The sequence below is a fragment of the Falco naumanni genome, chromosome 4 (assembly GCF_017639655.2).
Source record: "Falco naumanni isolate bFalNau1 chromosome 4, bFalNau1.pat, whole genome shotgun sequence".
Classification (NCBI taxonomy): Eukaryota; Metazoa; Chordata; class Aves; order Falconiformes; family Falconidae; genus Falco; species Falco naumanni.
In genome coordinates, this window is record NC_054057.1 from 108,257,382 (window position 1) to 108,284,982 (window position 27,601).

The window sequence follows — 27,601 nt, forward strand, 5'->3', positions numbered from 1 at the left end:
CCACCAGCACACTGCCCAGGCAAAATGTCTTGGAAAACCTGTGGCAGTAGGCAACATTTGTCTTTTCCAGGAAAAGGTGGAAAATTTAAGAGGTGAATGAGTTCCAGCAAAATACTCAGTATCTAGAAGACCCACCAGCTCCAGTGAATCTGCACACAAACTTACTTGTACTTAGGATCCACTCTTCAAACTCACAACAACGGCATTACCATATTCCACTGAGGACTTTTCTAACCCCAGAAGCAGCCACTCCAGCTATTTTCTCTTGCTGCTGGCATTGTTTCATTACATTTGCTGATTATAGCTTGCAGTCTTTTGCTCCCTTCCCATCACGCTGACGTTCACTGCAAACAAGACAGATATTCTACAATGCCCGATGTGCCTATATAAACAGTGCAAATGAAAGGGTCGTAGTGAAAACCTAAATCATCTTTGTAAAGGCTGTGTTTACCCTGGAAAAGAACACTGCTATGCCCAGTGAGCAAGTGGAGTGTCAGGAAACAAAGAGGAATAATGCGTTTAAGTCCAGTGCTTGTGCAAGAGAGGTATGGGCCACAAACAATTTGGATACAGAAACAAAGGTAAAAGGTAAACGTTCCAAATTCTTTACAATACCTTACTTCATGCATTATCGCCACACAGTTATTCTTCAGCTAGCTCCTAGCTTTGAATCGGAAAGCGCTCAGAACACCTTGCTGAAAAGCACACTTCATGTTGGCCTAACATCACGGTGCAATATACTACTATGCTGAATAGGTGGGATTTCCAAGGAGCTACTGAGATGAAGCACAGGAGCTTGGGAGACGAAATCCATTTTGACCCCACAGCAATCCAAGGAATATAAAAAGAGAGCAGAAACTTAAAAAAAAAAAAAAAGTTTTACAAAGTTGGAAAAAGAACAGCTGCATCGTGTTAATTTGCCACAAGGTGGCATGTGCTGATGTAAAATAAGTTCCAGTCAGGTAAGATTTGTGAGACGTGAACAGCAAAACTCAAAATCTATGTAGGCAGGCCCAGCTTCACTGTTTCCATCAGGTTTGAACTCAGCCCCATGGTATTACAGAATCTCATTGTGTTCCTAGGATTATCATTGAACTTGAATTCACATTCTTCCTAGAAAATAAAAAAAAGCTTCCCTTTCCCCATTTCACCCCTTATATTCTATTGACTTGCCCTGATGAATCAAAAATAACCTTTTCCTGGCCATATCTGGGAGCCTGTATCTCATGTTCAATCTCAGTAAGCTCTCCGCCGGTTCTGGTTCATTCTCTGAAACAAAAACCTCCTAACCAAAATAGGACATTTCTGAGCATTCCTGCAACACAGATTTTTCTACGCCACAGTCCTGAGGGAGCCCTTCATGGTTCAGCCTGCTAAGAGGCACGGTGACAGAAGCAGACTTACCCCCTCCACTATGCATTTCCCTCCATGCCGCTGCACTGGCACAAGTCTTTGTGCAGCTGCACCACAAGCTGGACCATGGACATGGTGTGGTGAACACCTCATCTTTTTCCTTATTTCAGACAGAAAGGAGCAAAGCCAGCATTTATTTTCAAAAAGTGTGGTATGCTTGTGTGGTTGTATCTTTACAATAAAACAAAGAAAACCTTATGCTTTCTTCTACAGATTTTATGAACTTTATAAACTCTTTCTGAAGCATGCGGGAAGTTTGTTTATTCATGTAATTATATGATAAACACAAATTTTGGGAACAGATATTACATGGCGTGCTCACAGCCATGCTCAGCATTCCAGCCCTGAGCCAGCAAAACCCTAAACACATGAGAATTCTAATTGATGGCAAAGGCACAAATCACACTCAGCAGGACTGAACACTAAACGTGTGCCCTGTAGTTAATTTTAAAAGTGAAGCTTGCAAGCTTTAGCAACAGTTTCTGCCAGGTAGACGCAGGAAGGGAAACTGCATTTGAGTCTTTTAGAGGGAGACAGAGGCAAGAGTCACAGAGCCATATTTTTGCTTGTTTAGAACTCACAGTTATTGTAGGAAATGTGGTATGCTAATGCTACAAAACCAACCAAGACATGTTTAAGACACTTCAGAACTAATACGACTGAAATGTTTTAAGAAGCAAGCCCTGCATCTCCTATGCTGACAGCTCCCTCAGCTTAGTAGAAAGAAAAGGAGCAACAGACTCTTCAGCATTTCCACCGAGTTCCCATATGTGCTTTACCTTTAAAAACTTAAAGATACATAAACACTGCTAATGTTTATGTAATTTATGAAACATACTACAGACACTAATTCTATGAGCTAATGTAGTAGTGTGGCTAATGAAACAGACACATAACACTGTCAAAAATCTCCAAATATTTTGAAAACCACAGCTAAACTTCAAAAGCGTGTTACAAGGACACTCACTCCAAAACCATCCTCATTAGCCAGGGGGCAGATGTTTCAGCCTAGCACACTAATGCACCACAAAGGTTTACAGCTCTTACTACTCCTTTAATCAGCAACTGTGTATTCAACTGTAGTATTTAAATAAACCATTATAAACGTATTCTACTCCGTGTCCAAGACCCAAGTAACTTTTTATGCCTGTTAAAAATGCTAAAAACCCCTTCGACCACGCCTCTCAAAACCCTCACCGATGTCCGTTGGGCATCGCTTCGCCGCAGAGCAGCACGATGAGGCAACACCACGGACCTGCCGGCCGCGGCCCACCGGGGCACAGCGCGACGGCTGCACGCACCGTCCACCTCAAAGACACGGCCTTTTGAAACATTTCCGTCAAAATTCACCAAAATTAACCGCTAAGAGGAATCACCCACGACGACGTTAAAAACGTTTCACCGCGTCAACAAATATATTTGCGCACTTCTGGCCGTGCGGCAGCGGCAGGAGGCCCGCGGCCCGGCCCCCGCCCGGGCGGCGCTGCGCGGGCGGCGGCACGGGCCCCTGGCCCAGCCCCACTTCGGACACCGGCTTTGGCAGCGCGGGCAGCCCGAGGCGCTCACCGGGCGGCACCGCCTCCCCTCGGCCAGAGGACGCGCTCGCTGCTCGCCACTCGCCCCCCAGCGCCTCTGGAGCCGCACCGAGGAAGCGCCGAGCGAGCCGCAGCTGCGGGGCCCCGGCGGGGGAAACCCCGGCCCAGCCGCCGCCCGGCCCACTCCCTCACGGTGGCGCATGCGCCCACGGCCGGCGCCCTTTTGCCCAGCCGGGCGGCGGAGTGGCGGCCTGACGCAGCGGGAGGCAGGTGGGTCCGGCGCTCTTCCCGCGCCCCTGCCCGCACTGGCGGCCGTCCTCTGCCAGCGTGGCGCCCCGCCCCGCTCAGCCCCTCTCCCCCAGCCCGTGAAGGTCGCCCCGCTCTTGCCGTTCCCCTGGAGCCCGCCTCGGTCGCTATGGTAGCGCGGCACGCCCGGCGGCGGCCTGGGACCCCTCTGAGGGGCCGCCGCCATTTTAAGTCCTGGCGCCCCCTGTCCCGGGGAGCCCCGGCTGCTCTGGCGCTCCCTCGGCCGCTGCCCGCCCTCCGGCTCAGGTAAGCGACTGCAGCGTGCTCGGCACGGACAAAGAAGGACCTGAAACGCCCTTCCGTAGCCACTGCCTTTAAGTTCTCTGGCGATGCCACGTTCCCTAGTGATCTGAGCAGAGGCCCTCCGTTAGGAATTGAACACCCCCTCTCTGCGGGAGCTGCCCTGCTCCCTCCGGCCTGGCTGCAAGGCAATTCGGCTCTTCCTGCCGGCGTTCCCGAGGTGATACCCCGGGATTTAACTTTCGCCAAGGCGTACGTCTTGGTTTCCCCTTTCGCAACAGTATTTCCATGTTTTGTAGCAGTTGAGCCCTACCTCTAATCATCACTTAATCGCCTTTGAAAAACACCGCTCAGTCAGTCCCCTTTGGAGTTGAAAAGGCACTTGTGCATATGGCATATTCTTCAATCCAGACACTGGATAATAATTTTTAGATGTAGCTGTTACTGCTTTTGCCAACAGAGTGTAAGTATGCTCATCAGTAGATTAACAAGAAAAGATTACCAGCTATATTAGTAATATATACTTCATTTTTCCCCTCTGCACCCGCTCCCTTGCTTTTCTTTCAGAAAGAGACATGTTTTCAGGAGGCCTGCACCTCCATTAGTAGAACTTGAGCACTACATCTGTGGAGTAATTAATCCCAAAAGAATATGTACAAAATAAATCAGAGTATTTGCAATTATGTATTACTTCAAAGCATTTTTCCATCTCTTGTTTTCATCGGTAGTTTCATATGTGGAGCCGCATGTGTAAGACAAGAAAGATGAAATATGTTAGGGAGACAGTCTTCAGGGCCAGATGCTGTGAGAATATCACCGTGGAGATATAATTAGCAATGTAATCCTCTCTCATTGTGTGATTGCTTGGGTGGCAGCATAAACTGATCTGAATAGTGTTTTTTCCATGCGTTTGAGTAAATATTTGACTTCATTGTAAATCCAATTATACCACTATAAGTATTTTTTTGGTAATAGTTACATTACAAATGAGAGAAGTAAAGAGTAGAAATTGTGAAATCTGACATGGATGAAGTTAGTTGCTGGGAAGGAATGTGCTACAAATAATATTTAAAAAACGGACTGCAAGTGTCAGATAAGGTACAAGTTTGCTTATATCTTTCAGTCCCAGAGAGCAAATTTATTCCCACTTTCTGGCAATATAGTCCCACTTTTCTGAATGGAGACTATAGTCTGCTGGTTTATTTTAATTTTTCTTCCTGCTAGTATATGATTTAGAATTAAAGACATACCTGTTTAAAGAGTTCAACTAGGCAAGCTGAGTTTCTCATTTACTTCACCAGGTGACTCAGAAGTCCCTGGCTGGGTATTTTTCTGCATGCTGCAGCGACTGCTCAGCTAGCGGCCACCCAGAGCTGGATGGCTGTTACAGACTGCTGGCCTCAAAGTGCTCAACCAGGTCACCTGTACAGGTAATTGATGCCTGTAACTCCTTAAAACAAGTACATTTCAAAATGAACTTGGTCCTTTCCTGTTATTGTCCTGTACAGCTAAAACCACCTGCCTAGTTTGAAGCAGTTCGTTGCAGGTCTTTTCTCTCCAGCTGAGGAAGGGTGCTGCCCGTAGCAAATCCTGAGCACCTTCTTGCTGCAGCCAGCCACCTGAGGCATCATGCCGGAGGACCAGCATCAACAGTGACACTGACTCCCCCCTCCTTTCTCAGACACATTTCCCAGGCATAGATTTTCTGTTTCTTTGTGAAACAAGGTTCAGATTCCAGAATTGCTTAAGCAAATATACAACAAAACCCAAATTATTTCTAATCTTGTATTCTGTGGTTATTTTTTCAAGAAAATACAGAAATTTGTAAACATTTCTATTCCTGATCTTGGGTAGCTTGTTATTGTTGAAAATAAGAAAAACATATAAAACCATACTAATTTCCTCAGTTTTCTCTCCACTCTGGAGTTTTTCCTGGCCTTAATCCTATAATGGATACACAAGGGGTATACAGCCACTTGTAACTCTTGATCTCTGGTCACTTCCATTAAATTCCTTTGACCTCTTTGGTTCTTCACTCAGTTTCCTGAGTTACAGAGCCTGACCATTTTGTTCCTTAGCAAAAAGCACAAGATAAATGCCTAGAAGGATTTGGTACCTTAGAGGTACTTAATTTTCCTAACATTTCCTCATTTCCTTCACCTATCCTGCCATTTTTGAACAGTTAATCTACTGTGCATGAACTTGATGAGTGTTCTGCATACTCACAGCAGGTCCGATGTTTCATAGAAATTATGTGTGCATTAAACAGTGCTTTTGCAAACTAGCTTAATATATGGTAGCTCTTCAGAAGTTCTGAGATTTACAGAAGAAAGATTTCTTCCTAATTTCTGTTTTCCAACAACTTGACATTTGCCAGTGATTTCAAAGACAGCTACCAACCCAGAGCAGACCATTACTGGATGAGGGCTTTACAGCTATGTGGGTACCACTCTGCCATGTATGTAGAAAATGAGCTATTTCACAAAGCAGAGCTAGGCAGGATTGCTGTAGCTCTCCTTTCCTTTATATATATATATATATATATAGTTTAAGCTGTGATTTTTGTTTCGTTTTAAAGCCTGTGGCTAAAAAAAAGAGTTTCTAGACTTTTCTTAGGCTTGTTGTCACCTTTTGCATTGCAGGTCCATTGAATGACCTGTGAGTAATACTTGATAAAATTCTTCAGTTTTAGAACTATCTTTTGATTTTAAATCTTTGTATAACTATGCTGTCTTGACCTAATATTTCACTACGTTTCCGTTTTACCTTTTATTGGCAATTTTAGGTAATGGAACAAACATGAAAAGAGAGACTGTCGGAAGTACAGATGATGAAAGAGGACAGGGATCACAGGTGGGCTGCTGCTCTGGAGTCTCATTAAGAGGCCAAACACACATATATTTATCTCACAGCTTCAACAGTGCCAGTGTAGTTGACATCTACCAAAGAGAAGTTTTGACCTGCTTTTATGATTGATTTGCATACATTTATCTCACAGCTTCAACACTGCCAGTGTAGTTGACGTCTACCAAAGACGTTTGACCTGCTTTTATGATTGATTTGCCATGGTACTGCATTATGCTTAAGGGGCAGTAAAATACATATCTATAAAATCTAAAAGCAAAACGTAGAAAAATACTTTTAATAACATTTCATACAATTTTAGAGTTACACAAAACTAAAGCATTCCCTCCAGTGTTTCAATACAAGCTGAAAGGAAAGCAACATTAATTGATTTTTATTATGTGTAATATGAGAGGAGCAAAAAGCAAAAGGTGAAGCTAGAAACATCTATTGCCAGCTAGGAATCTAAATACATAGTTTGTACTATAGTAAATTTAACCTTCAAGTAAATTAGGTTTTAGTAAACTTTTAAGTTTTAGGATAATTTGATGTTTTGATTTGCTCTATGTACCAGTGAAAACAGTGCAGTCTAAGCAGAAGTCAAACATTTTAATTGCATCCGGCTCCTTACAAGACAATTTAGACAGTTTTCTACCAGTCTAATCTGATAAATTAGTATCTAAGGTCACAGAACAGGTGGATTTGCTAAGTCCAATGTAAAGTAGCCATGAGGCAGCCCATGCAGTGCAAGAGAAATAAGCTGCTAGAAATCCAGTGATCCTGTTCTTCTTACCTAAAAAGCTTGTTAGTATCTTCAGATGGCAGTCATAGTTCAATAGAATTTTCCAGAGGATTTGGGATTCTTCATTTTGTTTAAATAGGAAAATGCCAAGTCTAGAGAGATAAAGATGATTAGTCACAAGCATCCCACCTACTCTGTGTATTCTTTCATTGGAAATGGCAAATTATTTCAACCTAATGTTTAACTCCCCCTAAAAGCCATCTTCATTTACCATAAAGCCTTGTCTTGACAAAGATATGACATAGCCTATTTGAACAAATGTGTTTGGCACCAATTACTGGCACTAGCTAAACTTCGCAGATTACTAGGAAATACTAGTTCTTCAGCTGAATAAGCTGCCATTAATATGGAGGAGTACAAATGTAGGAACACATATAAAGCACAACCCAGCAAACATGTAACACAAGTTGATATGACAAAGCAGTGGGCTGTTGCACTGAGAATCCAAAGTATTCAAGAATTAGTTTCCCCTCTGGAATCAAATAGGTAAATTGTGTTACTATATTATCCATATGAAAATGAACACAAAGAATGTCAGTGACAGCTTCTCAAATGTGAGCATTTAGAACTTCCCCAAAAGATTATGCTTATATTAAAAAATTAATTAATATTTTGTAATGATCCAAAGTTGCTCTTTAGTCAACTAAAAAAAAGCTGAATTTCTCCATTTCCTCTTACAAAATGTTTTACTAGGTGCTCCATTTGTTTTAACGTATATTTTGTGTGCTGACACTTGTAGAATCTGTGTGTCCCTTTACTTGTAATTCTTAGATTCTGATTTCTAGAGCCACTTACATAATGACTATGAACAACACGTGATGAAACCAAGAAACCGTGCTGCTGTTGGGGAGTATTACTTGTGCAGGGATCTTCAGACACGGAATCTTGTCAGTGCTTGATCTAACTTGGGAGTCAGCCCTGCCTTGAGCAGGACATTGGACGACATGACCTCCAGTTCTTTCTGCGCTACATTTTCCATAATGCTAGTACGGGTTCCTACTGTCTTTTAATTCCCAGGAATTAAAGCAGTGATGTGCTTTGCTTACAGCTTGGGTCCACTCTCACAAATACCTAAGTGAATGCGTAATTCTGTGTGCTTACAGCCTGGTGCTGAGCAGGGCTGCTGGAGGCAGTGGGGCTGTTCATCAGTTCTCACACGGGATTTGCGAGGATCAGTGTTTTGGAGGTTTTGAGCCCTCCAGTTCCACTGATAGGCTGGGGAAGCCGTGGGTGCTTGGAATTGAAACTTCTACCAGCATAGAAAGAAAGATGTGCAACTTAGGATTTTAGGCTCTGCAGTCTGTTCAGGTTTTTTAAGTACCTGAGGTACCTTACTGTGTTTTCCAAAACTGTGTACAAATCTTTTGAAGCCCTATTTTTATTTAAGGGTGGAGTTTTTTTGCAAAATGTCCATACATATAAAATTATGTTTGCTGTTTTCTCAAATGACTGGATGCAGTTTAGTTCATGCATGTGACTTCCCCCCCGCAAGATTAGTAAGAAAGTAGATGTGTAATTGTAAGGACTACTTTGTTAATTGGTCTCTGTTCTCGGTAAATCAATTTTTCTATAGGAAAGTAGTTGGATTATTCTTCTTTCTATTTTTATTAGCAGTATACAGCAAAAACCTGACTACAAAATTTATTTCTGAAAATTAACTAAACAATTTAGTCCTGTTATATGCTCCATCTGTATTGGCTAAAATTAAGGCAGGTGGTTAACTGAGGTGATGTTTTTGGAATTAATAAGGTTGGCATCAGTCTTGAGTTATCTCAGAAGCTTGCAGGTGTATTTTGTTTCTAACTAATTGGGAGGCGTTTTTAATGATGAGCACTGAGTATCACTTAACACGGGATTTTTTAATAAGACAGACAGGGAAGTGATGGAAATAGATGAAGCCTTTATTTTGTCAGCTAATACTTAGTGGCTGAAATTGATTTAGTAAGAAAGAATAAGATATCCTATTTTATGTAGCTTGTTTTATTGCTTTATATGTACAGTATTTAGTTAAATCACTAAAGTCTTTGGTTTTTAGTAGATTACATCCTTTACATTCAGATGAAATTATTTTTGTTACAGTTTTGAGATACTACTTTTGATGCAGTTAATTTATACTCTATAAATACTTCAATAATATGCTATGCTTTATTGGGTGAGGAAAAAAATGTTTTGTTCCAAGTCTAACAAAGATAACAGTGAAACATCTATCTCTTCTTTTCATGGTGTTTCAAAATTAATGTTATGGGTTTAACTTTGATTAATGTAACCTCACAAAATTATCTCTGTAGCTATCTACATGCTTAGTTGTCTGATGCATATAGACACACATACATATATTTATTTACTTGTGATTGACAATAGGAAAATAAGGTGAACAGAAAAAAAGAGATGGGTGGTTCAGTTATTAAAATACCAGGTTGGTGTGGCCTATTTGCCTCAGTCCCTTTAAAATCTAGGTAGACACAGAAAGCAGTTTATGGGATGATTATCTGCATGGTCCGTAAGGCACTCCTCATACAGTCTTAAAAGAAAAGATAGTTACCGGCTCCTCCCAGATTACTGTGGTGAATCCAGTTAACTACAGGAAGTACTGTGGTAACATCATTCAGCTTCTGTTCTGTAAATTGTGAATTACCTACAGCATATTTTTTGTGGTTGATAGCTGCAACAATGAAGGGATCAGCAATCACTTATTCTTTCTGCAGGGTAACAGGTAAGGTGTTAAATTGAAATTATTGAAACTTGATTAAAACTCATGTAAATTTATTATTTTCATTAGATGAGATTTAAAAATAATTCCTTTAACTTGCAGAGTTCATTTTTAAACTTTCCCACTTCTGAATGCTGTTAAAATGCATTACTGACAATATTTCATTCTTCTGTATGTAGTCAGCCTTACAAGTCTGATAGCCTCTTTGTAAACACGATACTCACAATCAAGAGTATCTGAGTCACCAGTTTCATTTGTAGAACAGTTAATATATTAATTTTATACCACCTCCTTTATAATTCTCATTAGTAATTACTAGCTGCCAGTCTGTTCAAGGTGGTATAAAATAACTTCTGTAAACTATTGGGTTAACAGTACCACAGAAAGCTGATGTGACTTAAATAACATGAATCAAGTCAGTTGGTAGACCTGTCCCTCAGTTTGGCTTGCAGTTTTGTGCCATTTATGTGAAAAAAACTATGAATAGCAAATGCTGAATCACCAGACCAACACCTACATAATCTTCTAATGAATTATATTCTTTTGTTCCTTTTTTATGTGAAAGCAGTTACAGTCCTTTGTAAATGTCAGTCTTAATGATTAAATTACATTCACCTTTTACTGAAACAGATGGGGAATATTTTTTTCCCAAAAGAGGAAAAACTCATACAGAAATAACAAATCAGTTCTGTTTGTGGTCCTGGTGAAACCACTGGAGTCTTAAAACAGTTGTAGTATTATTCTGCTGTGTAAATTAGATATAACTAAACTATATGGAAATTTGTTTGAATTATTACCTTGTCTTCTGTCTGTTCTCTGTGTGTTTTATTTTCTTTTTTCCGTTTCTTGATGTTTGCTTATAGGTAGTAAGCATTTCAAATTTCAAGTAAGCCTAGGGAATTGAGGTTTGTGCCTAATGAAATATGTGCGCTTGATGCTAAAACTGCCTTGAAGACTTTTGTTAATTGTAGTGTAGGTATTTGTGAAATGTCTACTCTCAACAAGTTTTTTTTTCCTGATACATATATTAGAAAAATCACCTTTGCCTTTTGTTTCATTATTCATAACAACCAAGCTTAACAAAAACCTGTTACCTACAATTTTCACAAAACTTCAGAAATAAATGCTTTGTTTTTCCTGGCAATGTTAAAATTAGATAGTCTGTTGGAATTTAAAAGACAGTTTCATTTGCTAGTGCTTCCTGTAGAAGTGACTATGCCTCAGCAAATTTATATTTTTCTGTTAAAAATTTTCATTATCTGCCAATCTTAAAACATCAGATATAAAACCTGAATTTAGAGACCAAGTTATAATTTCATAGCTCTTAACTTCTTGATTAAATATCAACAGTCTTCCCTAAACTATCATGTTTTTGCTTAGTCTGAGTTATCTTTAGTTCTATGTCTAAAACATCTTAATTAGTGCATTTTGCAGCACTTTGCATTTTGGCAATGAAACTTTATCCCATATGATCTTATATTTAGACAAATACCTTGTTGACTTCTGTGGGACTGCTCACAAAAGCAAAGCTTCTCAGGAAGATAAGTATCTGTAGAATCAGGTCACGGAGAGAATTTTAGAGGTGTTACCTGAGTGCTTAGGTACTCAGCTAACATGGCCCCTGCCTGCATCTGTAGTTAACTGTGTTCCTTTAAAAATGTGGCTGCTGGGTTGTTATTACATGTGACTGCAACAAGGAGAGAACAGATTCTCTTTAGAAGACAAGAAAATAGTAAAAATAACCTCAAAATGTTACGTGACAGGCATCGGCATTTGTCTGTATTGTAGGAATACATTTGAAGTTTAATACAGATTTTATTATACACCGATTTTTTTTAAAATGGAAAGCTTATCCAAGATTTTTTCACGTTAATACATAAAAGAAATCTTTTGAAATGTGTGGTCTGCTGTTGTATTCTTGTTTACCAAATCCACACAAATATGGAGAGATGGCACCTCACTATTAGTAGGCAGTTACACAGAAAAGCAGTGGGGAGTTTTACAATGGGATTACTGTTTGTGCCGGCAGCTGAACTGCCCCAGCTGGAATCATTCTGGTCTGGAACACAAACTCTTCTCTCTGTTTTGAAAATGTGTTCTGAAGTAAAAGATAGTAATTGCATCTATTAAATAACCATCTTAGTTGCTAAGGCAAGGTGATACCAGCATCTTCTTGTCTCATCACTTTTCAGCTATATAATTGTTTTCTGGCTGCTAAAACATTAGGCATTACTCCTTTCTCTCATTTCATTCTGGAGCAAAAATTCAGCCCAATGACTGGAAGCCACTGATTTTCACATCCTGAAATACTAAAAGAAAAGGAATCTTCCTTATTAAAAGGCAGAGCGACACCTAAGCCAGTTGCTAATTTGCTACCTGCATTGCTTGTTTGCTGAGTTTGTACTGCAGCCCGTTGGGTGAACCAGTGACGTATAGTTCCTTTATGCTCTTCCTCTGTGAGTCTGCCCACCAGTTAAGTTGCAGAACCTGCTTGGTTGTGGATCCCTGATCTCCCAGTTGTCCTACTCGCTGCATGGCACTTTACTACTCAACCTGTAACTTTGCAAAGAGAAATGCTTTTATTCCAGAGGAAATGCATGTGGTCAAGAGGCAGCTTTACTCCTTAAAAGAAAGTGGAAGGACAGGGCGATTTTGCCTATGATAGCACAGCGTGCTTATAGTATTGACTGCAAGAAACTTACCTCTCTGCATGTATGAAGCAGTGAGTAGGACTTGATAGCTGTCATGTTACCAAATGCAACAAGAGACTCAACAGTGCAGCCAACAGGCAACAACTAATGTTATGTCATTTCTGTTAGGAATTGGTGAGCTCAAAAGCAGACACATATACCGACCCCCCCACCCCCCTCAAAAATACACAGATGTCAAAACAAATACAAAATCCGCATCTGGAGGGTACCTCCTGAAGTATCCCCTTTAATACTTGACATCTGGTGGTGTATCATGATTTCAAGAGATCCTTGTTTCCATAGGCAGTGTGGTACTGCTATTTACTTCAGTCAGCCAACAACACAGACGTTATTTTTGCTATGTTTCGGTTTCACTAGCGGTGTTGTTTATGCATGCTTAATGACATTGCTTCCTGTTATCAAACATAAAGACATGGAACATCACCTGAGAGACTGTTCCATTTCTTTAATCGGGAAACAGGGATTAAAAGACCAACTTCTTTGCTGTCATGGCAATAGAAATGCATGTCAGAGATAACTGAGCAGATTATCTCTGATATCAGATTAAGGTGGTATCTGATTGACATAAGACACGTGACTTAGTTCCCTCAGGCAGCTAATGAGGACCATGACCTGGAATAACGCTCCAGGCTTGTTTTTTATCTCCAGCATCTATTAGGTGTTCATGTGATGAACAAAATGCTGAAGAGGACCTTTTAAAAACTAAGAATTATCCGATACGTAGAAGAATCAGGAGAGAGTTGTTTCTTTTATCTGAGTACTATTTTTACTTTTAATACACTTTTTATTTGTGTAAGAATGTAACACCCTTGTCTAGTAACATCAACACTGAAATAGTACTTCCTGTCCCAAATGACATTTTACATCTGTTCAAGGGAGTGCAATATATCTCTGTAATTTGTCACAATCTTACTTAACTTTTTTTCATAAATAAATATAAAGGAATTGCGCACATTGATCACACTGTGCAATTTAAAACATCTGTCAAGAAGTGAATTTAACAAACTGAAAGACATGCAGACAAAATATTTAAGTCAGTTGGAACTGCTTGTTTATACAGAACTTGAAATATGGATTTGGTATATCTGCTGATATAAAATTGGGGGAGGTCTAATTTGTTACACAGGAAATAAACACATTATTTACCTCTGCCATTTAGAACAGTCTTGCTAGTATTTTGTAATTTTATAGGTATATCGTCTTCTGCATTAATATACATCTCTTCCTGTTTCAGTTAAGAGTCCTTGTCAGCCTGAATTCTGGTTTGTTGTTTGTTTGGGTTTTTTTTTTAAAAGGAACACAGTTTTAGATGATAGAAATATCTCTGATATTTCATCTCATTTTTGCTAATACTTGAGTACAAGGAAATAGGAAAACTAAACAGTCATACTGGTGTGATTCTGCTGCCTGTATGATGAGACATGTCTGTTTCAAATGTTTTTATGTTATCTGCACAAGCTATTAGAATTTTTAGAGACAACTGTCTGAGAAATAGGTATCAACAATTTTTGTTAATTCAACCCTATTAACTCTAAAAAGAATTTCTGGGGATGAAATAATTTGTTTAGCTACAAAATTTTCTTTGATCATGAAAGCCATCCCTTACTGATTTCAAAGTCCACTGGAAAATAATAGAGGTCTTGGAACGTCTCCAAATAGAATGCAATTATGTGCAAATATTACTGCCTATTTATTAAAGGATTTACTTTTAAAAGTGCAGAGTCAGGTGGTCAAGTAGCTGAGTAGAAAATGCTCCAGATACTCTTTAATCTTTATTAAGATTCATGTTAATTCGTACTCTTAATAATGCAAGTACATTAGAAATGCATTTCTGAGCATCACTGAAGTTTCAGAAGGCCTTTTGGTTTTCACAGACAAATGTAATTCTCATCTTATTGTGGCAACTGATACCACAAGGGTTATTAATGTGTACGTGTATTCTGTTCCCACCTCTAAGCATCTTGGAAAGGACAGAGCTGCACTAGCTGATGTTGTGGAATAAGGTCCATTAACATTGTTGGAATAATAATTTATTCAAGTACATGGTAGATAATGTAATATCTAAATTAAATTATATTTGAATACATTTAAATATTTACTTTAAAAACAATTATGCAGCATTACAGATAAAAGATGGACAATGAACAGCAAGCAGTTAACACCACAATTCCAACACAACACAGGACTGTTATACCACCTGATCCACACAATGGTTTTGGTTTTTTTCTTTGTTTTTTTTTTGTTTGTTTTGTTTGTTTGTTTTTTAAGCAAATCTGTCTTTTAAAGCATTATTTATACTGGTGAATCCTATTACTGGTTTTCCAGAATTTGAGACTTAAGGTTTGTGCATTTAGTAAAGTTTCTATGTACTTAGTTTGGTAAAGTTTCAGATGTACTTAGTTTGGTAGTAAAAAAAATGCTCTTCTGTTATACTTGCAACTATTTTCCTATAGAGAGCAGAGAAACAGAACAGTTATACTGGGTAAGAATTTCTACTCAAGATGCATGTAAGCAATTTATTTGAACATCACATTGACTGATTAATAGATTCACATTTACAGCTTTCCTTTAGCTTTCTTTTTGTCAGATAGGTTTTCAGAGCAGGACTTATCTTGTGTTAGAAATTATATTGAAGCATGAGAAAAAACTTTCTGCTTAGACAGACTTGTGTTCAGTTTTCTTGTTAGAAGTGAATTGTCATATATGTGACTTCAAACTTGCCAACAGACTAAAAGCAAGAGCAGAGGGAAGAAAGCAGAGAAGGCCTGTAGCTTGTGGACAATCTGTTTGGCAAGTATCAACCAAAATTTTAAATGGTGTGACCTGGAAATTGTGTTGCTATTTATGATATTTCTAGCTTTAATGGAACTGCCCCTTGCAAGATTTCAGTTCAAAAACTGGTTGCATGTTTACTTTTAAGAATTTGAGAAAATCAAGATGGCATTACATTAAATGCTTTTAATTGGGTGATTCCTGTTCATATAAAACACGCCATTACAAAGTGCATATTCAGCCAAACTCCAGAGCTTGAAAGACTCAAATCAGCTAAACTTTTAATTGGTAGAGAACAGTGAAGCTGCTGAATTTAAATGCACACTAGAAGGAAAGTACAGTCCATGTCTGACTGGCCAAATCTTAAGTCTTGCACAACTTGATAATCAGGCATCAGGTACTCAGCTTTATTTGCATTTTTGAGCTTGTTGTAGATTTTCAGTGAACATATTTGCTATTCCAACAGGTACTGCAATGGCTGCAGGAGCTTTGCTGCAAAATGAATTACCGTATTCTTCATTGCTAGAGAGCAGTCTACATCTTGCAAATATGAGTTCAGGTAATAATTTTTCTCTGATACACCATTCATATAAAGTGCTTAGAGAAATTCTGGGGGAAAAAAAAAAGAAAAAAAAGAAAAATTCCATAGAAAATTAAAACCCCCAGAAATCTTATCCCCCATTTATAAACATGTGTATAACAAAACCAAACTGCATTACTTTGTCATCACCATGATGTGTTAATATGTTGAGCTTTTTGGTAACTTGCATACTGTCAGATGTCTTAATTGAAGAAACTGTGATTTTTGTTTTCAGAAACTGCCTAGCTCTTTGAAAATACAAACATGCCTTCAAATGACTTATTTAAACTCTTACAGGATGTTAATTCTTTCTTACTGTTTTGGGTGAATACTTGCAAATCCTGCTTGATTCAGTAGGAAAATAATGATGTACAGCATTTTATTTGGCTCATTTCTGGATCCACTGTCATTTGATTATATACTCAAAAAAAGCTTCTGGGAAGAGAAAGAGAAACAAGAATTAGCTATAAGAAAGCAATAGAATTAATTAGAAAATATTTTTCATGTTTCTTGGATATAGGTAGCACTCAATCTCCCTTCATCTCCCTTCTCTTCCACCCAGCCTCCAAGATAAAAGCATGTATAGTTTTTTCCTCACCTCTTGTTATCTTTATTGCTGAATTAGAATAGTCAGGGTTTTGATAAAACAGCTAACAGTCAGCTTTAACATTTTCTTTTTCTCGTAAAACATCACTACTGATGTTTCAGGCCTGGTATCTACAGCAAACCCTACCATGTCTCTCTTTAAGAGCTGGGGTGCAGTACTCAAAAGTCAGCCACTCAATTTCTGTTCAGTCTTTAGGAGAAATGGTAGATTTTAACCTGATGAATTTTTATTAGAGAGAGCTTTCTCTTATGCAAATTACTGTCTAACAGTTACTGGTTTTGTAATGCAAAAAACCCCACAGACTGAAGATAGTATATATCTTTAGGAAAATGCAATGGGATTAATTTAATTATTGAACAAAGTTATGGTGGTTTTTCTTGATTTCCCCAGTCTTTCTCTGTGACTTGGAAGTCTAATGCACAGACAATGGGATGACAAAGTATTTTTAGCGTTGCCATAGTCTGTTCTCCACATAGTTGCATGAGAATTTTGTGCTTTTTAGAGTGTTGCAATCTTTTTGGCCAGCTCATTCTCCTTCTTAGCACACTGGAAGCAAAGTGGGAGGCAATTTGCCTCCTAATGTCTACCTTCAAAAGCCTAAAGCACTCAACTGATACATCTTTGCCTCCCTATAATCTGCTTTATCTCAGTCTGTAGGGCTAACAGCTTTGCTTAATAAAAAAGCTGTGCCCTGAAAAAAAATAAGCCTTTTGTTTTGAATAACAAATTGTGTTTTGTTAGAAGATATGAATGGTCCACAGTGAACAGTCTACAATTCATCATGTACTGAACCATTTCAGGACGAACACACTAATCCCAATCATTACAGAGCTAATGATGCATTTTGGAGCAGCTAAGTGGAGGAGTAGAGGTGGTTGTGGAATGTTAAACCAAGAGGTGGGGGAGTATAATGTATTTACTTACAGATTTCTCAGGAAGCAGAGCCTCCAGCTACATTTTGATTGTTCTTTTGAATTTAGTATTTTGTGTCTTAGCGAGTTCTGAATGCATGCTATTTACAACTATCTAAATACTCACATTGTTTATGGAAAATTTTTTGGTTGTTCCCAGTCTGCTTTCAAAATTATCTACTTGAAATGCAACTATTTTCATCAAGCAGTGGAACAGTCTGTCCCAAACTATTCCTATAGAATGGAGCAGCCCCAAGGATAGCTGGCAGCAGTGCCTTTATTGTTAGTTACTATGGAGACAGCTCAGCCCATGCTGACTAACTGCTGGAGTACATAGAGGATGCACAGCTCTTTGCAACTTCAGTGCTGAGGAACTTGGATTTCCTATCAGTGCATCCTCAGCAGCCTGCCTAGACAGTAGCTGGGGCTGGTCAGTCATGCAGGGTTCACCCCGAAGACGTTCGGCAGTGAGTATATTTAGCAACTTCTTCCAGGGTCGGAGACATTCTTCCTCCGATCCTCTTCTTCGCGTAATCCAGAGACGCCGGAGCTCGGTTGTAGAGGTACTCTCGTCATCAACTCACCGGGTTATGGTGGCGATATCGTCTCTGAGCCCTGAGGAGCTGGATGCAACTTTTCCTGAAAAAAAAAGTAAAGTACTTTCATTAAGGCTGTTGGCAGTTCTGGTATTTTTTTGGTATTAAATTAATATACTTTTGTTCTGTTAACTGTATTTTGTATATGTGCATAAAATACTGGGGTTTGAATTTTTTTCCTGTATTTCATATTTTGTTCATTGATTCCTTGTTCAGGGGTTAATATGTGTTTTTCACTGTTACAGCTCAGAAAGAACAGATTAAATAGAAGCATATATGCACACATACATACACAAGTATGTGGCTAAGTATTTTCAGTTTCAGGTGGAAGAGGACTGTGATGTTATTTTCTGTTGCAAAGGATATCACATACTTCTAATTTCATCAGAAAAAACAAAGAAAACTGTGAGAACAAACAAGTTCTGCAGTAACACAAGCAGTTTTTTCCCCTCAGAATCCTTACTTCAAGTCTGTGTTGAAAAATGCACCTTAAATATATATATTCCATATATTTATGCTGTTTGTAACTTCATCAACTTAAGATTGAACTGATACTTTTAAGGTGGAGATGAATTTCTAATCTTCCTTACTAAATCTGTTTTTGCCTGTGTTCTAGGAAGTTCGAGGCGTCCAACAGCAAAATACACTAAAGTAGGGGAGCACCTTCGCCATGTCATTCCTGGTCACATGCAGTGCTCAATGGCATGTGGTGGACGTGCTTGCAAGTATGAAAATCCAGCTCGATGGAGTGACCAGGAGCAAGCTATTAAAGGGCTTTACTCTTCCTGGTAATAAGCAGCATTTACTCTCACTAAATGTAACTGCATTGACTGTATTTATTAAAAGAGAGAATTCAAAGGAAAGTTCAAAATTCAGTTTTTAAAATAAGCTATTGCTAAGTTAAGTATAAAACATAATGATAGCTTGATTCAGAATTACAGCTTAATGTAGCCCGTAATGACCACTGTACATAGCCCAGTAAAGATGATGAAAGTTTTCTACCTGTCAAGAATTATACAAAACCTAGCCTGGGTTATGAACAGTTCTTGCTAAGGTTTACAATGCAAATTAATTAAAACATATTCATAATAGAATTTAAATATAAAAATATTTACTGAACGTGAAATAACGTGTGTGTTCAAAAGCATACTCATATGCGGTAATAGTTGCATGAAATGTGTCTTTACATTCCTGCTGATTTTCTTGTAACAGCAGATGTTCTTCAGAAGCATACAAAACTTAAAGCGCCAAACAAAGATCTGAGTCCAGATTATATTCAGAGGGAATTTTTTAATGTCCATTGGCCTGGCATTTAAACAGCTCTAGTAATGGTCTTTGATATGTTTTATCTGTATCAACAAGATTTATCACTGTATGATGGTAGAATTTCTTGAAAAATCATTTCTAGTTAATCAGCAAGGTATTTCTGTCTGTCTTGAATGTAACATAGTATTCTTATTTTGGTAGATTCATACTCAGGAAGTTATTAATAACAACATTATTATCTACTTTACTAATTTCTCAGGATAACAGATAACATACTGGCAATGGCTCGACCCTCAACAGAATTGATTGACAAGTACAACATTATTGAACAGTTTGAAAGGTAACAAATTTAGTTATTATTTATTGTAGATGTTACTACTGTAATTCCTGATCCATTTTCTCTTTCAACATAGATTTGGCTTGTTGATAAAGATCCTTTCATTTTAACGATATACAGGTAAAGATTTATTCTCCACTAAGAATAAATGTGTTTCAGAAAATAAGGGATAATGAGATTTTGGCTGCGTATAATACTTTGACTCATCTATTCCTTCCTTAAGATGTGGCATAAAAACCATAATTAACCTTCAGCGTCCTGGGGAGCATGCAAGCTGTGGGAGTCCACTGGAACAAGAAAGCGGCTTCACCTACATTCCTGAAGCTTTTATGGAGGCTGGAAGTAAGTTCAGTCCTGCTGCTGTTCCTCATTAATTACTGATTTTGGCACTTACAGATATTTTTACTTGAATTCTTGTGTGTTAAAAGCAGCTATGTAAGAAATGTTACACAAAATGGGATCTAAACATGAAACTTGGCAAATATAATCAAGAGTAAGTACACATTATTGAAGATCGTATATATGTAGAGTGAGATGGAGGGTTTATGTTCACATCTTTAGAATAAAGAAAGGACAACAGCTAGTTAAATATTTCTCTTTCTTCTGAGTTCGCAAATACATGAGCATTAATGGTGTTTCAAATCCTGGTACAATTCATGTTTTCTTATCTAGACTGTAAAAGGTTATTTCATTTGAGGGCATTGTTATTGGCAGTATTTTTGTATTTTTTGTATTATGGTGAGATGAGAAAAAGCATCTCTGTAAGAAAAAGCTTTTGACTGAAGAAGTGCTTTTATTTCTAAAAAGAAAGAATTACCCCACCTATATATAGCTCAGTAATTTTGGTATGAATCAGTCAGTTCTGTTACACCTTTTACATTCAAGTTGAACTTTAGTTTGACATATCTTTGCTAGCTTCATGAATTTATCAAATTTCAATAGCAAGCATACATTGAAATGGGAAAACAATCTCTTGCAAACAATATGTAGTCAGATTCTAAGATCCATTATGCAGTTTTAGTACTATCATTTATTATTAGTCATCTCTCCTGCATTTAGTACTGGAAATTTCACATTTGATACAGCAAAAAATAACTCTTTATTTTTATTTTAGTTTATTTTTATAATTTTGGATGGAAGGATTATGGAGTGGCATCTCTCACTACTGTACTTGATATGGTAAAAGTCATGGCTTTCGCCTTGCAGGAAGGGAGGGTAGCTGTTCATTGTCATGCAGGACTTGGTCGGACAGGTATGTGCTCTACTGGAAGATCAACGTTTTTTTTTCTAAAAATGCAAAACAGTCTCTGGTTATAAATTATTAATGATTTTTTTAGATTCTATATCATTGCAAGATGTACATCTGTAAAATGGTTAAAAATGCTGAAGAAATTTGTGAAAATTATCTGAATGGCTAGAGATGATCAGTTTTAGTATATGAGAACCAAACCTGTAAGGTTAGAAAATGTTCGTGTCTGTATAATAATTCCCTGTTACATTGAAATGGAACAGTTTCTTTCTGATGGGGAAAAATTCACCTAGTACACTTTCATTGTCCAGTATTTATGACATGTTTACAAACCTGCCATTCATTTTAGATCAGGTAGGATTTGGTGGAGCAGCTAAAATGTCATTTACTTCTTTTGAGACCTTTTTGCCTATGTCCTTCCTGTGGAAGCCACCATCCTGTGTTCACAAATGGTGGAACTCCTAGAGATGCTGTGGTGAGAAACTAGCTCTCACTGAAACTATAGTGAGAATGGGTTTACTATCTTATGGTCCAACAAATGCAACTATACTTAGGTAACAGCATCACATAATAGAGGGCATAAAGCTGTATCTTTACCTATACTGATTTTTATCCTGTAGTTCCACTGAGTATTTGTTTTGGTCTGATAATTCTTCAGCTAATGCTTGTCTTATATTTTCCAGGTGTTCTGATAGCTTGTTACTTAGTTTTTGCAACAAGAATGAGTGCTGATCAAGCAATTCTTTTTGTCAGAGCAAAAAGGCCTAATTCTATTCAGACTAGAGGGCAGTTGTTATGCATCAGAGAATTCACTCAGTTTTTGGTTCCTCTGAGAAATGTGTTTGCGTGCTGTGAGCCCAAGGCACACACAGTGACGCTGTCCCAGTACCTGACCCGTCAGAGACATCTGCTTCATGGTTACGAGAGTAGGCATCTCAAACATGTGCCAAAACTTATTCATCTTGTTTGCAAATTGTTGTTAGACCTGGCTGAAAACAGACAAGTGGTAGAGGCAGAATTGTTAGATATACCAGATCTCTCAGCTGAAATTGAAAAGACTGTTTCTCAGTTGGTATCCACACAGCTAGATAGAGAACTTGCAAGGCAGGACAGTGATATGTCAGACTCCTCCCACACCCACTCATCCACTTTTGAGACCCAGGATTCTCTTTTCTCCCTGGGACATGAATGTGATCCTCTTTGGAAAAGAAGGAATGTTGAATGCCTTCAGCCTCTAACTCATCTAAAAAGGCGTCTAAGCTATAGTGAGTCAGATTTAAGGAGAACTGAGTTTCTTTTAGAGCAAGGAGAAACTGCATGGACAGTACCTGCTCAGATACTACAGTGCAACCAACCCAAGCGGAACAGCGGTGAGGAATGTTCTGCCACAAGTGAACAAAAGCCACAGCTGGATTTAAATAAAGAAGCATTAGTGCGTAATACATGCATGTTCTGGAGTCAAGGTAAATTTAATTTGGATGGACAAAAAGATGGATCCTCCCTTTATCACAGAAGGAACTGTACGAAAGAAGTACAACGCAGTAGAACCTTTTCTTCAGGTCTAGCATCTCTCCACAATACCAGGGAACCTGGAACACCAAGGCATAATTTTACCAATGAGATTGGTCATAGAAAAGACCACAAGACTAATATGTATAGCAGAAGAGTCTATGTCTCTGAGGACTCTGATTCTTCTTCTTCTTCTAAAGTGAACTTTTCCCTTGGATATGAAAGCCAAGGTAGCAAAGATGTGTCAGAGGCAATTCCACACATTGTTCTGCAGTCAGAATTAAGTTTGGAAGCCCGAAGAGTTTTGGCAGCAAAAGCACTTGCAGGTATAAATGAATTTCTGGGAGAGGAGGAAGTGAAGCAGAAGGTAGAAATGTGGCAGGTAATTTTAAACTTAATTCAATGTTGTGGGCTCTGCATCTTTCACCTAGGTTAATTCCTAGAATGTCAAAAATCCCACCATATGCTTTGAAATGGCACATTGGGACACCGGTTTATACTGTGGTTCAGTAAATGATGGTACTTGTAAGTTATAGACCAGTTCTTTCAAAAGCAAGCAAAACACACCTACAAATTTGGTCTCTAGCAGGAGGTTGGAATGTTATTTTTGGCTGTGTTCATCATTTTACTGATGAAAATTGTTGCAGTTATCTGTGGTTGTAACTTGGCTGCTGGTAGCATAAAAGTACTACAGATTTTAAGGCAGCCCTGTGTTTTTAATCAGTGCTTTCTCAGAACTAATTAGAGGATTCTGTGCTTAAAAGAATTTAATAGAAATTTAACTGCTTATCCTTAAAACTCAAGTCCTTCTAGCAACATTTGCTTTGAAGTTGGAACCCAAAGCTATATGTATTCTATTAGACAATTGAGAGGTTCTGAGCTGCACTGTTTATGTCATTGTTCTGTTTTAAAGAATCACTTATATTGTTGCTGATTAATGTTGATGTTTTGAAAAACACTAGAATGTTCTTTTTTTTTTTTTTTGGTAACTCCTAAGTCTTCTTTTTTTATTGGAATGTAAGCAGCCAAGTGCTACAATCAAAGAGAATGTTGGCAAAAGTAAATAGATGATGCGTTTTCAGTTTTGCTTTGCTTTGTTTTTTAAGAAAGAACTGAATTCTCGAGATGGAGCTTGGGATAAAATCTGTACCGAGAGAGATCCTTTTATCCTCTGTAGCTTGATGTGGTCCTGGATAGAGCAGCTGAAAGAACCTATTATATCCAAAGACGATATTGACATGCTGGCAAAAAATTGCACAGAATCACAGGATGCACTTTACTTACTGAGAAAGGTAGGTATTCTATATATCATTTCATTCTTTAACTGCCAAGTACATTTTGCTGATGTGTATTAAAACTATTAATTTACGGCCTTTAGGCAAGGGAATTGCACTTTTAAAAGGCAACTTCAATGTCTTTAAAAATCAGAATGAGCATTACTTTGGTATTGATTGTATTATTTCAATTTTAATCAATACTTCCTAAGAAATATTTTAAGAAACATACCAGATACTGTCTTTGAACACCATTCAGTAGAAGCTCAGTTTCAGTGTATTTCCCTGCAAATTCTGCAGTTAGAGATCCAGAGGCAAAGATGAGAAGTGTTTTCTCTGTGACTCGATGTATGGCTTTTGTTAACATCACACCTGGCAGCTGTGCTTAATGGTTGTCATATTTGCTGTGCAGACATGTTAATCTATCAGCTTTGGAAGAGCTGGGGCAAGGAATAGGAAGAATTTGCCAATTCAAGCAATCAGAAGCCAGGCCAAATTCTACATAAGTCAGAACTGTGGTCATCTGTATTCTGAAATCCCGATGAAAAACAGGTGTTTCTGATCCAAACTGTTTAACTGTGCTTTCCCCAAAGGGCTAGATGATAGGTAATATCATCTATAATAGTAATAATAAAAAAATCTCTATTCTTGATCTCTTTAATTACACAAATTAATTTCATAATGCTTTGGGAATTCTTTGTTTCCAAAGTATTTATGAAGATAATAGGGCCTCTTTTATCAGCCTCCAGATACCCAAGAATACGGCTACTAATCAATAGGTGGTCAGAACTTCGTGTGCAGTCACCATCTTCATGACATGACATTCAGAATTCCTGAGTTCATCTAAAAACATCATGTTTCTTCCTGAAGCATTCTTCCACTCTATTAAAGTTTTAACTTTCTGTTTGTATTAAATAAAAAATAACTGCTTGACACCTGTTACAAATAAATGGAAAAGGAATAATTAATGGGTTTAAAAAAATTAAAAAATACTAATTTTATCTTACTTTATCCTATAATACTTCAGAATAACAGAATAGTTGAGTTGGCAGGGACCTCTGGATATCTTCTAGTCCAACAGCCCTGCTCAAAACAGAGTCAACTAGAGCAGGTTGCTTGTGTGACACATGCTCCAGTCCCTTAATCATCTTTGTGGCCCCTCGCTGAACTTGTTCTAGTATGTTATATGTCCCTTTTGTACCAAGAAGCACAGAACTGGACCCAGCACTCCAGATGTGTCACCTCCATTGACCTGCTGGCAGCTGTCTGTCTAATGCATCCCAGGATGCTCTTGAGCTGCCTTTACTGCAAGGGCCCATTGCTGGCTCACATTCAACTTTGTATGCACTGGGACACCCAGGATCTTTCCTTTTTAATCTGCTCTCCAGCCAGTCAGCCCCTTATACATACTGGTGCATATTCAGCTGCACTTCCTAGAAATCCCTCAAGTTTTAATTTAAGTTTCACTCTTAAGAGACCTGCCTGTGTGGAGATCTGTCTCCCTCGGAAAAGGGCTAGGGACTAGCAGCCACAAAGACACTTACTCCCCTTTATGCATCCTTGCTAGCTACCCAGGTGTCTTGCTGATGGTGAAAGAGACTTGGTAGATAGAGAGATGCAGCTTATCCTATGTTAGCTGCAGAAGAGCCCTAAACATGCATAGCATTTTGGGCTGAAAAGACCAAATTTCGCTTTTTTTCTATGCCAATTCACATGAATGCTACTTGTTTATATAGGGGACCTTGAAAAATAAGTCTCCAGATACATGCCTGACCTAGAGTTTCTCCCATCATGACTGAAATAATTATGTAAAGGCTCTTTAGGCTTGTGAAATTCCCTCCCCAACTCCTACACCTGAAGGTTTCAGTATGGGAAGGCACGGTCTGCTATTGAAACAAAACCTGGAAGTTAAATAAATGTTTTTCATGGAATTATTTCTTCTAATAGCTGCTGTTCCTTTTACCCACCAGGAACAGTGTCAGACTATCCTTTGTATTTTACACTGTGTGGTGAACTTGCAAATGCTACCAGCTGATGTGGAGGAGGCCTTACTTGCTCGTGCTATTAAAGCTTTCACTAAGGCAAGCAACCATTTGTCCATGACATTGTGTTTATTTGCTTTAAATCATGAAGGGTGAATCAACAGAGCAGGCCACTGTGCGAAAAATTACAGTAATTCCTTCACACTTAGTGTACTCATGCTTGTCCATTTTAGAGTTAAATTTTATAATAATCAGCCTACATGAAGGGTTGAAAATATTCTCAACAAAATTAAGTGCTGTATCTACAGCCTTAATCCTTTAGTCTCATTTTCCTGTTTCTGGATCACTGCCAATTCATGAACTTCTTCAAATTAGAGAAAAGATAATTTTTAAGTGGGAATAACTAGTCACTGAGAGTAGCTTACTAAAGGCTTTGGTAGTTTCTGTACTATTTGGAATCTTTCCATCAGATTAAATAATTTTCTGAAGTTATGTTACAATTCAGTTGTGTTTCGGGCCCTTAATATAGGATGTATATAACTAACTTCTGCTTTTGGAATCATTTAGTAACAGTGACAGGTTAAACTTGCTATTGCTCAGCTTGGAGCTGCTTACTTCTTAGATTCAGCAGGTGAAATTGTGTGAACCGAACATTCATCCTACTGCTTCCTAATCCCTTGTAAATCTACAGACATGTCACCTGTTAAAACAATCATGGCATTTGTCTTTCTACTAGTTTGTTTTAAAGTCTAGTCAGCATAAAATTGAAAATGATCAGCATTAAGTACTCCATCATGAAACATGTATTTTCTTTGATAAATCTTAAAAGTTTGAAAAAATGTTATCTACTTTGCATTTTGCTATATGACATCTGTTAACTGAACTTAAATTTCTCCCTTTTATTAGACAAACTTGGATTCTGAAAATGGACCATATGTTTACAATACCTTGAAAAAAGTATTTAAACAGACACTGGAAGAAAAAAGAAAAAGGCTTAAGGAAGGAACAGAGAATCACTCTTGATTTCTGCACAGCTATGCTGAAGAATTAGACGGGCCTACCAAATTGTTTTGCATTTTCCAGCTACTGTATTTTGTGCTATCTGGCATGATTTACCTAACTTGAGGTAATAGTAGTTATTAACAAAGCGTTTTATTTTTTTAGAAGAAGTTTTAGTGACAATTGTTTTATCTACACAGTTCTAAGGAACAGCTCCTGTGTGACCGTACTGTAGCATTTGAATTCAGGTACTGTGCTTTTATATTGTGAACTGTTCTCTTGTTTTCGAATGTCTTCATTGGTTTATAAACCCTTTTGTCATTGGCAAGCAATGTTATTTTCAAGTTATGTGATTGCCGTAAGTTCAGTGCCATGGTACACAAAGGTTTAATGGATTGAGTTAATATTTATGTATTATGTATGTTTACATTAATGTTACGTGATTGTACTGAACTTATTAAATTCCTTTTCCTTTTAGAAAGTTTAAAATAAGACTAAGAGTAATAATTAACAGATCTTGAGGTCTGCTATTGACAGCAGATGATTTTTTCCTTTAGATGTCCTAAATAATTGTCACCAGTGTGTTTTTGAAGGGTGTGGCAGTAAAGAAATACATTAAATATATTCAGCATGAAGTTATCAAGGCCTTAATTTAGATTTTTGTGGCTAAGAAATCTTTGAAGTGTTTTTAACAGAAAATTGATTGTGGCATTTTAAGTGCTTTGAGTAAGAGTATAGATCTTATTTTAACTTACCAAAACTTAATAAGGATCTAAATCTGTCTGTACTTAATGTTCAGCAAAACCATGCATAAATAAGTGTAACAGTAATACTAAAAATAATTAATTAATATCTTATTATTTTTATCTAATAAGACAGAAACAACTGAGATATCATCATGACTGCAGTTTTTGATTATAGACTTAGGATACAGGCTGGAATGCCAGTTTGCAGGATT

At 38.0% G+C, this 27,601-nt stretch overlaps 1 protein-coding gene across 15 annotated transcripts; it reads left to right on the top strand.

The window, feature by feature from the left end:
• Nucleotides 1-2,985: 2,985 nt before the first annotated feature.
• Nucleotides 2,986-27,282, top strand: PTPDC1 (protein tyrosine phosphatase domain containing 1). Of its 15 annotated transcripts, XM_040591276.1 has the most exons (13): nucleotides 3,239-3,500; nucleotides 4,796-4,924; nucleotides 6,280-6,347; nucleotides 15,289-15,351; nucleotides 15,800-15,892; nucleotides 18,644-18,815; nucleotides 19,553-19,633; nucleotides 19,854-19,972; nucleotides 20,745-20,882; nucleotides 21,563-22,770; nucleotides 23,495-23,680; nucleotides 25,633-25,743; nucleotides 26,551-27,282. In XM_040591276.1, exons 5-13 carry the CDS (start codon nucleotides 15,808-15,810, stop codon nucleotides 26,665-26,667), a joined length of 2,217 nt encoding a protein of 738 aa, XP_040447210.1. In that variant the 5' UTR covers nucleotides 3,239-3,500; nucleotides 4,796-4,924; nucleotides 6,280-6,347; nucleotides 15,289-15,351; nucleotides 15,800-15,807; the 3' UTR covers nucleotides 26,668-27,282. The 15 variants fall into 15 exon arrangements, with proteins under 15 accessions (XP_040447205.1, XP_040447213.1, XP_040447211.1 ...); XM_040591279.1 differs by lacking the exons at nucleotides 3,239-3,500; nucleotides 4,796-4,924 and adding an exon at nucleotides 3,107-3,218; XM_040591275.1 differs by lacking the exons at nucleotides 3,239-3,500; nucleotides 15,289-15,351 and adding an exon at nucleotides 3,135-3,218.
• Nucleotides 27,283-27,601: the final 319 nt, after the last annotated feature.

Bases quoted from the DNA above. Each gene is read 5' to 3' on its own strand.
- PTPDC1 (XM_040591269.1), top strand. From the start codon at position 17,869: ATGCAGGGTTCACCCCGAAGACGTTCGGCAGTGAGTATATTTAGCAAC. The intron at 18,083-18,643 runs GTAAAGTACTTT...CCTGTGTTCTAG, and splicing joins AACTTTTCCTGAAAAAAAAA to GAAGTTCGAGGCGTCCAACA. The intron at 19,634-19,853 runs GTAACAAATTTA...TCCTTCCTTAAG, and splicing joins ATTATTGAACAGTTTGAAAG to ATGTGGCATAAAAACCATAA.